At 40.5% G+C, this 13,443-nt stretch overlaps 1 protein-coding gene across 2 annotated transcripts in view; it reads right to left on the bottom strand.

Moving 5' to 3' along the window:
- The window catches only part of eng (endoglin), a 46,664-nt gene that overhangs the window by 23,273 nt on the left and 9,948 nt on the right, over positions 1-13,443 (bottom strand). For both annotated transcript variants that reach the window (XM_085926616.1, XM_085926615.1), the window contains exons 3-11: positions 12,614-12,756; positions 8,229-8,342; positions 4,261-4,438; positions 2,559-2,763; positions 2,376-2,478; positions 2,099-2,291; positions 1,768-1,916; positions 910-1,143; positions 633-699 (exon numbers count right to left, since the gene is read on the bottom strand). In XM_085926616.1, the coding sequence (XP_085782742.1) occupies positions 633-699; positions 910-1,143; positions 1,768-1,916; positions 2,099-2,291; positions 2,376-2,478; positions 2,559-2,763; positions 4,261-4,438; positions 8,229-8,342; positions 12,614-12,756 (1,386 nt within the window). The remainder of the gene's footprint in view (positions 1-632; positions 700-909; positions 1,144-1,767; positions 1,917-2,098; positions 2,292-2,375; positions 2,479-2,558; positions 2,764-4,260; positions 4,439-8,228; positions 8,343-12,613; positions 12,757-13,443) is intronic.

Consider the following 13,443-nt stretch of genomic DNA (forward strand, 5'->3'; position numbering starts at 1 on the left):
ACTTGTGATTGTGGCCACAAGGTCAGGCTGCAGTCCTTCCTAGAGGACGAGCCCCCCCCTCCGCCTTCTCTCGGCTCCGCACCCACTTGGAAGGCGGCATCCTGAGTTCACTGCTATGACGACCGCCTGTGCGCAGTTACTGGCGCACTCAAAGAAACAATAGCTAAACTACAGCCAGTAGTGAGGACACGCAGCGAGGAGACCACTGGCCATTTGGAACTCCTTCAGTTCTGTGTCATCTTCGCAAAGAAAAAGTAAATTACACTGCACTGGTGGAATTTCTGCAATTGATGCACTTTGTGAGAAGAATAGTCAATAAATGTACTTTCATTGAAGCGTAAACGTTGAAAAAGTTACATATTTTTTCACATTTTAAAAGCACACAAAATGGGAAGAATATGAACATAATATCACATCAAATTTAAATACGAATAAATAAACGTTTTTTTTTTTATTTTTAGAAAAAAAATCTAAAAAGAAAATATTTTAAATGTCCAAAATATGAATTGGATGTAAAAGCTTCTATATATATATATATATATGATACTAATAACAATCAATCAATATCATCTTTAAACATGTATAACGGAAGCAGCGAGTAGAACAAATGTTGGAGATTAAGATGAACTCACTGAGTGTTTGTTGACAAGGCTGGGTGACCTCCAAGTTTCTTTTCACTCGTCCTCCATCGCCACATTTCTGGTGAGCAGCAAAAGACAAACAGTTGGCCAAGTGGCCCCGCATTTGAGCTTTAATGAGTCCTAATCCTGCCCTGGTATCTTCCATGCTCGTCATTTATTTAATAGACAGTGTGTGACGTGATTCATTCCTCACTCGAGATTGAATGAGCTGTCACGTCCTTTGTCTCGCTTGCGGTTTTAAAAAGTAGAGCATGTTTTGAGTTGTTACCTCGCTGTAGCAAAGTTTGACAGAACATTCCAGGTCCCAAGTGGTGGAGCTGAGCTCCTGCAGGTTATCCAAGGAGAAGCTCAGTCGTGTGCTGTTGGGGCATAAATTTGAGGAGCAGAACTCTGGTATGAAGCGGAGCTCCTGAACTACCGGGCAGGAGGAGCCCTTGGAGCGCACATAGCAGCTCATCACTTTGATAGTCAGAACAATGTCACCCAGAGTATGGCCCGAAATCTGAAAAAAATATGCAAAAAACAAAAGATCCTGATTAATCCAAACAGGGAACTGTCACATAATTTTTCCCCTAAAATAATCAGATGTTTCTAAGTGCCAAGAAAATAATTGGTTAATTGAAATCAATTACTTTTGTTACGGTCTTCTTTCATTCATTTTTTTTAATCTGTTTATTTAGTTTGTGAGCTGGTTGGTAGAGTAATTCCCTTTATAAGTTTTTTTTTGTTGGCTTGCTCATTCATTCAATTCTTCATTTAATTAGGGAAATTCATACATTTATTTATTTTTATTTTTTTTTGCTCATTTAGTCAGTTAACTTGGTAATGTGTTTGTTCTATTAATTTGGTAATTTGCTTTATTGTTTCATTAGTTCAGTTAGGCTGTTATTTTAATCATTCATTTTGGTAATTAAGTGTTTAATCAGATGTGTGTTGGTGTGTTCATTCATTTGTTAGTGAGCTAGTAAGTTAGTTCATTAGGAAGACAACACAATACTACTACATTTTGGTGACGATCAATCAGAGCACGACCTTGGGAGAGGTCCGCACTCATCTGGTGCCATTGGAGCTCTTATTGCAACCTACAACTTCATTGAGACTGTCTGGGACGTGTTGTTATTCCTACCTCGGCATAGATTTTCTTGTCGCACTGCACCTTGGTATTGGGGTCCAGGGGTGAGCGGTAATCAGGCGCCGTGTAGAACTGCATCAGCAGAGGCATCTGATGAGGCTCCGCCGTGGTTGACGGCACGGCTTCTGTTACAGTTTCTGTCACTGAGGCACAGAGACAGTGTGTATATTTTTTGTATAGTGCCAAATGTTACTAGTTTTGCCTTTGTTTGATCAAATAAAGCAACAAAAATGTGTTTCGCAGTTTCTTCAAATACACGAGATGGCCCAATACGAATTGAGGCGAGTCCATTCAGCGTAGAGTGGAAGCCACTACATTTTCTTACCTGCTGGGCTGTCTCGACCGAGCACCAGCAACAACTGGGAGCCCTCGGGTCTCATTTCGGTGTAGCTGGTAAAGGCGTCGGCCTTGAAATAATCCAGAGCCTTCTTTTGCACGTCCACGGCTTGATCGCTGCTGAGCTCAAACAAAGGCTGAATTCTGTGGGCCATGGCAGGCAGCACAATCTCATTGTTGGACTGGAGAGGCGGGAAGGCAGGCCCAGTGAATTAGTCATGACACTGGGACGGATAGAGTAAATAATGTAAGGCGGCCAGACCTACGCAGAACTTGGTGTGCTGTGCGTTGAGGAAAGTCCACGTGGTGCCCCGAGGACCCCTCAGGAACACCCTGGACTTCTTTGTGTCCACACGAACTGACACATTGCTGAAACGCCAACAAGGAAAGATGGAATTTGAATTTTGCACTTCAGGGGGCACGGAACAATATATTATTTCGCCGCCTACCGAATTTTGGCATCCTCTGGGATATTGATGATATGAAGCTCCCCGTCGTCGGCAGTGGGGCCGCGTACCCGCTGTTTCTCTGGCTCCGGCGGCGGGGAGCAGGACTTGAATGAAGACGTCAAGGGCGCGGCTTCAATTTTCATGAAGTGCTTCTCTGATGGATCTTCGCTGTGCAGCACGCATTCTCGAGAACCGGCTTTTGTTCCTGCAAAAGTAACATTGTTTTGAAACTCATGTGCACTTATTGACAAGAAAATGAAAACATCCACTACTGATTGACAGCCAGAATTATTAAGCATGCTTACCGTATTTTCCGGACTATAAGCGACATATATTTAGGAGTGACTTATGTGTGAAATTATTAACACATTATTCTATCATTTCACATGTTATCTTCACACTAAACCGCATGCAGGCGCTCTAGGCCTGTGGAATAATTGAAACTGCAACTGACTACGAGTCTGACGTAAGCCACGTAAAAGAGGAAGCGCTTCATCTTCTACTTCAAATTCATGAAATAGGCCCAGACAAAAATCATCGTGCCCTTCACTTAATATATTGATGCACAAACATTTGAGACAGTCACTGCAAAAAAACTATTTTGGTAACTTTTTTGCAAGTAGTTTTGAAATCACCTTTGCAAACAAAAATGGACGTCACCCACATATTAAACAGCTTTTTACAAAAACCTGAGTTTCGAGGAGGCGAGAGTGTCAGCGACTACAAAGGTTCCAATAATCACTTACATCTCCTTTAACATTCACTCAGACTATCTAGGAACGGAGGCATTGAGAATTTTAATGCCCACAGCGGCTTATTATGCATTTTCCTGTTGCTACCACGCATGGCGTGAATTCAGAATCTCTCTCGCGCACTCTGGGGGAACTCAAAATTTCTATTCTACACAGTATTTAGATGCACAAGAGTTCAACAAGACCAACAACACGCCCACATAGGTCATGGAACGTTGGAACTTGTCACTTCTGCTTAAATTTTCCAAATCCTTAAGGAATATTAATCAATAACACTGTATAGCCAACAAAAAGGAAACCGTGAGTTAGTATTTCACTGGACTACTTGAAATCTTTCTTATGACATGTTCATCTTCAACAAAGCCACATCTCATCCCTAGAGAACAAAAGCTGGACATGTTAAGAAACATGACTGTCAATTTGTGCAGGGTAAAAGATAAAAACATAACCCCATAAAAGTTGCTCACGTTATAATAAGACTACTGTTGGCGCAGAGATAGAAATAAGATGTATCCAATCTGTAATCTTCATTAAAAAGTCTGATTATTTGAGAACATCATTTTCCCCAAGAGACGTTTTCACACAGAATAATCTTTTTGTTGCTCGGAATATCTGCAGTATTAATGACTGCATTAATCACTCAATTGAAGGCTCATATTTATTGGCGTGTTTAAATCCTTGTTTGGTGTTATGGAACACGAGACCAGCTGATAAACACCAATGTCATGGGGGGGGGAATGGAAGAGGATGAAAAAACGTAACCACTAGCATGCGCCGTATCCAGCTTGATCCGTGTCAGGGCTCTTCTGTTGCTCAGTGCGCCTTAAGGAGGATTTGTTGGGGAAATGATTGTGTTCACACGAGCGAGGGAAACTCAGTTCGCTCCGCTTTGTATTCACCTTGCCGTGATAGGAAAACAACACACGTACGACCAGGAAAGGCGACCTCACCTTCTGTGCGCCTTGAAAGCAGCACTTTAAGATTTTCCACGGTAGTGAAAGAAGTCACGCCGCCGAACTTGCGAGTGGCCCACCTCACCAGCTCCTCGTCCTCAATGGGAAAGTCGACCTTGTGGACGTTGCTGTGATTCTCATTGGAGTGAAGGCCCAGTGTCGAAGTGTTACTTTTCTGTAAAGTGGAAACAATATTTAACGGATGAATGATCCTATGAATGTCTGGAGCAACTTTGGGAAAATTCTTACACTTAAGGCCCAGATCATTTGAGGATGAGGTAGTAGTATTAATAAGAATAAGAATAGAAATTTATTGGGACCAAATAAACAAAGCGGATAAACACAAACGACTGGATCCCAACGATAATTTCACTGATCATGCTATCATCTATTATGACTAAATGATCATACGGAAAAACTTGATTTGAACCTTTTGATTTGTAAAACAATAGCAAGAATGCTGAGGTCATAGTTGAAAGCCCAAGAACAGCCAGCGTAGCGTCACCATTGTTTCTATTTCTATTTGCCTCCAGCATTCCCAGACTTTTTTTCCATATCAAACATGTTTGTCGGCCCCTTCTCTCTCTCTCCCTCTCTCTCTCTTGCTCGCTCTCTGTCGTTCTCTCATTCACTTATTCCTCGCCTCCGCCCAGCTCTACTTTGTGTCTATTCTCTCGTTCGAAAAGAAATGTTTATTATGGTTAAGCGTCCACGGGCCCGGTTGCACAACCCCCTTTGGAGCCAAGGTCTTTCCTTTGCTTCCTGACTGGGGCCAGGAAATGGGACCTTTTTTAGCTTTGTGCGTCACCACGGTCGGCTGGAATCTGGCTCCATACAAGGTATAAATATATACATCCACGCTGGAGACGAGACACTGCCGTTTCCGTGTCTGAGCCAATTGGGAAATAATGGACTTTATTTCGACACGAAAGTGGCTGTGTATGCAACGATATGTATGCAAAAAGAGTGACGCTTTAAAAAATAAATAGAGTGTTGACCATTTATATTCCTTTGGATTTAAAGAGCTATTAATTTAATATTTAACAATATTGCTACAAACCCAGACTACAAATAAAACAGCGGAGGAAATCCCCCAAAGCGTAACCCATAAATGCTCATAATATAATCCTAAACCGTCATTCTGGAAAATTATGCATTATTATGTATACAAATTCTGAATTTATTTTCATTTAGCATTAACCCTTTTTGTGGGGAATTTTTTTTTACCTATTTCCCCCTGTTATATTAATTGCTTTAATCACATAAAATTACAACCTTAGTACATGACCTTTTCCCCATAATGTGACATTTTAATCTGTAATTCTTTGACAGTTTTAGTCTCAAATCTAGTCGCTATGTTGTACAATTCAAAATATGTTTTTTGCAAAAATCTTACTTGTTAACGTTATGACTTTTACAGAACCTTTTTTTTTTTTAACACAAATTAAAGAATTTCTTAGTAATATTAAAACTTGACCCTTTTAAAGTACATTTTCTTGTACAAATGACTTTTTTGGTCATTAGAATTTGTGTCGTAACAACTACTGCTAAATTCTTGTAATAAAATAAACTTCTTTCCCGTACTTTTAACAATTTCTCTCAAATCTGGCTCTTCTTTATCTTGAAGACGCAAAGTGACCTTTCTGTGTTATTGGATTAGGGACAGACGGAGCACAAATGATAACCAGGTCAGCTTTTGATCCTGAAAGAAGTAAAAGTGCTGAGTCTCGCAAATGACTTATCTTTTCGGGGCTTTTGTGTCAGTCTAAGTCACAGAGGTCGCACGTACACACGCACGCAGTCGCTCACTCGAGTGTGTCACACCGAAAAAGAAAGAGCGGTGAAAGGCGATGCATCCTGCAGGGAGTCATTGATTCTAATGTGACCATTTCACTGATGCTGAAACCAAAAATAGTATGTATGTGAGGAAATCTACCAAAAATACAAATGGGGAACTCCACTTACACTGGAATTTGAAAGAAGGTAATGGTATTTTTTTTAATCGCGACACCACAGCGGATTTCAGCCTTAGATTTGATTCAGTGTGATGTACCATGTTTAAGGTTTGAATTGTGTTGCGTTCAAGGATCTCGAGGGGAGTTTGTGGGAATCCGAGATGAGATCTAAAAGATGGTTCTCATTAGTTGTTTTGGTACAAAGTGAGGATTAAAAAATCCAACTCCAAAAGGGATTTAAGTTTAATTTAAGTTTAAGATTGATAAGAAAAATATGATCAATGGAAGAAACACCCATCCAAAGAATAACAACTTTAATCTGAGTGATTTTTTTCCACTTTATTCTCCTGTTTTGGAAGGGCACATTCACTAATTTGTCATATTTCTGTCATTAGTGATTTAACACAACTGCATTCTCTAACCTGAAAGTAAGTTTTTCCTTGCAGTATCGTTTCCTTTCATTTCTCTCATCTTTTTTTCCCCATGACTAGTATTCTTGGATGACTCCGATTTTTCTTTATACTTGAGTTTCCCCCAAAAATGTCAGTCACAGTGGGCTGTTTATTAAATGGTGCACTGCAAAATGAATTTTTAGTTTTGAAAAAAATAAGAAACACCGTTTTGCACACTCAGCAGGGTCAAATGTTTGCATTTGTCACTTGCTGTGACCGAAGCACCGAGTCAATGTCCCGGCGTTAGCTGCGAGGATGACCCTGAGCCAATCTGTCACAATCGTGACACATGTCCTCTGATGGACATGAATTGTCCATTGCCCCTGCAACACTTATTGTTTGTGTGTAATGTTCCACGTCTCAAAAAGATGGTTTACCTGTTTTCAAAATCGCCTTTTTGAATTCTGAACAGAATGAACTTAGTACAACAATCATGTTGAGCGACTATACAAATCAATACAAACATGTTGAGCAACTATACAAATCAATACAAAGATCATACATGCTCATTACTGCAGAGCAGCTGCTGTTTTCTCTGACACTGCACTTCAACTCTATTATTCCCCGGTGATGCAGCTCACCCCTCGAAACAAAACAAGAATTTGAACAAAACGTCCTGTGCTCTCAGGCTAACGTTGTCCAGACCCTTAGTCAGTCATGATAACAGTAATGCTATCACACAACAGTCAGCATATCTGACAGACGTCACACTGTTTTCCAGCATACGAAATAGTTTCCAATGGCGGGCTGCTTGCGTAATGTAAAATAAATAATTGAATAAGTTGATATGTTGAATTTTAAGTGTTGTGGTAATATTTTCTAGATTACAGCAAACCACCATAGTAGTGGTTCATCTTTCACGCACCCACATAAAAGAAAAACAATTCAAGGGATTTTACAAAGACGCTCAAATTTTGATTTTTCCAATATATTAGTTAAGGATGGGTAAGTACTGAGAACAGGTATGGGATGGCTCCCGATACCAGCCACCGATACTTGAGGTAATAATCATCGGACATTGTGTAAGTCCTCTTCTGCAGTTTGACACCTCGGCAAATCATCCGGGTCAGAAAATCTCACTGTGTATATCAAAAGTACAAGATGTACTGGAACTTAGTGAGAGTTTGACCCTTGAACAAATAAATTTTATTAACGTTCATCTTCGGACTATAAATCTGAACAAACGGTTTCAGTCCTTCCCAGGGTAGACTGGATGAGGTGCCTATTTAAAACAATCTCGACTGCTAATGTTGATGCAATGACAAGAGCTTCAAATCTAAATCCTGCTTCCAGGCTATGTAGTTGATACGGGGCGACACCAGTAGCAGGATATGAGGCCACAAAAAGCACATTTGTCAATCAAGAAAACACTTAGAAGTGCAGACAAAGTTCAAGCTCACAAAAGAAAAAGTGCTACGTGTGCAATAGTGGAGGAAGGTACAACGGCGTTACATGACAGCACAGGGGACTTGGCGCTGCTTGGCAAGCAAACAAATTTGAGATAAAAGTTTTTATCTGAAGTTGTCACACGACTAAGCGAAATGTAAAGACTACTCACATAAATGTTGACGCCAGCATTGATCGAGCAGAGACCGTAGGCAGTGTCCCGCGACGTGATGATGAGGTTCATGGGTTTGGCGTCTCTCATCTCTAGAGAGAACATCTTGGCGTCCTGAGAGAAAATTAAAGCAATGCGGTATTATTGAAAAGAGGGGGGGAAAAAAAAAAAAAGGACTATTGTGTACGTTGTTGCATCTCCATGAATAATTAAGTCACGCAGGATAGGATCGGCAATGCGTCACTTTTATATGCAAATGTTCTACTGTTTAAGCATAGGAATGAGACAATAACTAGTAATGCTTATATGAGAGATTCATAATACGGTGCTATCGGTCCTGCTGCGGGGGAGGTTTGGCAGTAGATGAAAAGACGGCCTGTGATTAGGGAAAGACGTTCCAGCGAAGCGGCGTAAATATTTCCCCCGCGCTGTCAAAGCGTCCCGGTGAGAGTTACGGAGGAGCCGAGTAATGAGGCTCGCCGAGTGTACGCCGTGTTGCACAAACAAAGGACAACTATACGGGATGGCACACCATCTTCTCGAGGATCAATAGGATGAATAGAATGAAAATGGTGAGGTGACGTTAAAGGACACTCATTGACATATTTTTATTAAATGCAAGCGACGGGTTTCCTCATACAGACGCCTCTCTTTGCTCATTCAGTAAAACCTGGAATGACATCAGTTCATAAAGGGAGACGTAGAAATAGGAGCGTGCTAAAATGAGTGAACTCTGTTTCTAACCAAATCAATAACATTTACGTGTGCGTGTGTACCTGTCGCTAACCACAAACATCACGTTACATAACAGAAATAAATGTCTGATTAAAATAATATGTGTACTATCACATATAATCTATATTCCTCAGTTATGCATAATAATAATAAACCTATAGAATTTCACCACAGGTTTAAAAAAAACATTCCAAGACACGCTCTGCCTGTGCAATTTAATATATCACATCATTAATGGAGTAGGTCCTCTCACTACTGATTTAAAAGAATTTCATAAAATGTGGGGTCATGCTGGAAAAGTGTGTGCAGTGTATTAGCATATGACTAATGAAATAGCTTCTCTTGTCAGTTATTCATAATCTCCACCTTAGCATGCAAAAGGTAAAAATAATCCATTGAGTGAACAAAGATCATGACATTCTCGGTCACATGCACACAATGTACAATGATACCGATTATGGTAAAAAGTTTGTTATTCTAGTTGTGATAGTTGTCAGAGTGAGCAATAGAAATACCCAAATTAAAAAAATAATCCACACAGTAAATGAAGAAAACTGCCAAGTTGACTCAACAGAAATAGACTAAATAAAACCACTCCAAATTTTTAAAAAAAGCTTACATTCGGTTGCACGTACACACAACGTTCATGTCAGTTATTTACGATATTATGATAGACAAGATCTTGCCTAACCGAAAACCTAACAGTTCTGATTTCCAAGACTAGACCAGAATAAGCCACAAAATGTAAAAACTGTTCAAATATTTTCAAAAGATGAATGATAATAAAAATTGCCAGCAATATCTTTTTTTGTTTTTTTTGTTTTTTGAAACGAAGACGATTTGTAGTTTTAGTATTGATCAACTGATGCACAATTTGTCTTTGCGGGCCACATGAAATGATGTGGCAGGCCGTATCTGGCCCCCAGGCCTTGAATTTAACACCTATGATGTCATAGGCCTTACCAACGATGCTCATTCACTGCGTAAGTTATCCAAATTGTAATTAAGCCATTTTCCTCCTCTCCTCCCGCATCCCGACAGCGTCGACTCAATTAACAAAGCTGCAAATTGGCTCAGAGGAGTGAGACGTTTCGTTTGAAGTGTTAAAAATAACTTCCAGCTGCAGTCGAATCTGACTTACACTTCTCAGCCTATTGCGTAATCAGCCGAGGGTGTGACAGCTATGCAATGTCAACACGTCTCCGGAACAAGCGGCGTGCCAGTCACTTGTTCGGTGCAGATGCTAACGAGGTAAAATGTGCTTGCTATTTTTAACAACTCTGTGCTGTGCAGAAAATGTCACACACAAATGAGAACCGGGGAACAATTTATTGCAGTTTAGGGGTGCGTAGTTTTGCAAAATTGACATGATGACCAAAACAGATGCTTAGCCACTTTTTTCCCCCCATAGTCTGAACCTGGACGCCCACAATATTGTTGAGTAGTCCACAGGAACACTAATTGTCATTAAAAGATGCTGCTGTCTCTTCGTAACATAAAATCAGATTTAATACTGTGCAATGTTCACATTGAGAAATTGTTAAGGCGTCTGTTAGTGCTGCTGCTCTTTAACAACAACAGTTCACAGAGTGTAGCAGTGTTTGATGTCTGTGTGCGAACAATGCTTCTTTCTCCAGACTGGAAAAACGGAGACGTCTATTTGAGGGACGAGTTACTCGCATACAATATGTATCCTTTGAAAGTAGTAACTTACAGTGTGATGAGATTTATAGTTTTGAATCAGCCCAAATGAGCATTTGTGCGTCACCGCTCCATGACACTGTACAAGTTATTGGAAATAAACGCAAGTCAGTAATATCCCTCCAGTGAAGATTTAAGGATCACTGAAACTCATTAAGGTGGATTTTTTTCGGGGGGGGGGGGGTTTGGAGTGTAAGATTATTTTCTGGGCTGCATCCAACAGGGAGACGATGTGCAGGTCTAAACGCTAAATTAATTTTCTTTCCACCACATTTTGAGAAGGAGCCAAGAGAATAGTAATGAGCCAGGCCCGGCCAAAGAAAATTTGCAAAACCTGTGCTGAACAAATTAAGTCCGAGGAGACCTCCTAAACTAATTGTCTAGCAAGTTAAACACATTCGCTTCACATAGAAAACAACAAAACCAAAAAAATCGTTTAAATTATGTAGTTTTTTTTTGTTTGTTTTTTAAACAAGAAACAATACATTTTGCACAATGGCTACCAAATATTGAATTATTCAGCTCCTTGGTCAAACTACAAATTCTAAAACGTCCATCACTTTTATCGGTAATGTTGCACCTCGACAAAATCCGTTTTGGTTTGTGGTATTTCATAAGACAACTTTCACTAGGCTGCCTTGCTGCTACCTCCCAGATTGAATCTTTCTACAAGTTGACTGAGTGACTGCAACCAGACGCCTACGTTATCGTAATGATAAACATTTGCGAGGGACGGTCGAAAACAGAGAATCTTATAAGACAGCAAACAGAAGACGAGTGAGCACGAGCTGATAAGCTCGTGACAAATGCGGACCGTGTCGGTGAAATATGGAGTGTGGAACAGCGATAAGAAGGTGTTAAAGACTCCAGAGTCTCTTTTCCTGCCAAGTGAATCCCAGTTCCTTCAAAAACAAAGGGCACATTATTTGATTGTGGAGTGCAATCTGGGAATACCGTATCAATACACCTGAATAGGATATCAACAACTCTACTGCGGAACTTTTATCCCAGTAGAGTCACCACCACATGACGTCATACTTTGCAGCGAGCATCTCTACTGACTGTACAGTGATTCGGTATGTTTTCAATCCTCGGATATTAATATAAGGTACACAATTATCACATCAAAACAAAAAATATAAACAAAAATTCCTATTTGTATGGAAATTCATGTTGGCAAAAACAACTCGCGTTGGTATCAGGAGAAATAAAGCAAATTCCAGAAGGGGGGGGGAAAGAAAACAAAGTAAAACTCGACCTTTGATTGTTCTATAAACGACGAGGGGAAAAATGGTCTCTAAGTAAATAATAATTTTGTGAAATCTAAATCTGACTCTATTATGATACATTGCACAACCCTATACCAACATGACATTACTAACTTTGTTATGTTAGCATATTAAAACATGATTCTATTAAAACTGGATCAAAATACAGTTTTGCTGACATATTTGTGAATGGCAGATTCCATTAGAGCAGGAATACGGATATGAAAAATGTATTTCAATGCTGATCCAGACCCTCCCGTTCATTTAAAAGGAGAAACCGCCCTTGACATACTGTATTGTCCTGTCAGCTGCAGATAATCATCAGGCAGTGATGTCGGCCACGTGCCAGAGCGTGGTGCGATGGATATAAATATCAAATAAGCAATGTATGACATCTTGACACTTGGCAGTGATGATGGGTATGATTGCACAACTTTTTGCTGAATATTTATGTATGAGCGGCTGCGGAAGTTTACTTAACTGAGGTTGAGGGAGGGGTCTATGAAATCGTGTCTTCCTACAGATGCTAAAAGCGACGCTTACATAAAAGCAACAATCAATTTTTGTGCCTGGGATTGATTTACATGTGACGATTGCATAAAATCTACATAAACAATTCCAAGTAAAGTCCTTAATGCCGGTTATGTATTTACTACATTAGGATCGGCTCGACGTTCTTACCGTGGCAGCAAAATTGAGCTTGAGGATGTGGACCTCGACCTTGTCCTGTCCCACGAAGCTGGTCCAGCAGCCCGCTTGCAACTGCCTCACGTATATCCAGGAATTGTCGCTTACCTCCACAGGATCACACATCGGAGGTGAGGCTGGAAGACACCGCAGAGGGAAATTTGTTGAGCCATGTTGAAAATTGTCACGAGCAACACGAGGCAATTGCTTGGCCTTTGCAGTAGCGTGCTCTCCCTTGGGGCACATTCTTGTTTTACTGATAAATTGAGCCCAGGTATGTGTATCGGACTCATGGTCCAAAAGGGTTTGAACTCATTGTAGTAACAGTCCGAGTATCACTCTATGTGTGACTCATACGCCGCTGTTTAAAAACCAATCGTCTGGGACGCGTTTATCAAATGTGTCAGGATAAGCAGCCGCAGTCATCCATCAATCCACTGGTATGAGGCAATGTTTAACCCCGGGGGGGGACCCGTGCCTCTGGAGGAGGAATCAATCTAGAGCGACCTGTCTGGTCACGGATGAGGCATGGGAGGGTTAAATGAATGCTGTGACCTGGGCAACATGTGTCCATGCTCTTATGTTACACAGCGCTGTCAACATACTTTACACTGACCAGAAGGAAAGTAGTGAAAGGGTCACATGACTTTCTCAAGCCAATCTGGATCAGTAATTCTTTCCTGACCCATGTCCCATGAAAAGGGTACAAGTTAACTAGTGTACTACTATGGGGAATGGCAATCCATCCAGTTCATTCTGGTTCTGGGATTTTCAATCAGTGATGCGATTCTTCTACTGCAAAGTAGTCGAGTGAATAATTAGCA

The sequence above is a fragment of the Syngnathus leptorhynchus genome, chromosome 12 (genome assembly GCF_054491065.1).
Source record: "Syngnathus leptorhynchus isolate UIUO chromosome 12, UIUO_Slep, whole genome shotgun sequence".
Classification (NCBI taxonomy): domain Eukaryota; kingdom Metazoa; phylum Chordata; class Actinopteri; order Syngnathiformes; family Syngnathidae; genus Syngnathus; species Syngnathus leptorhynchus.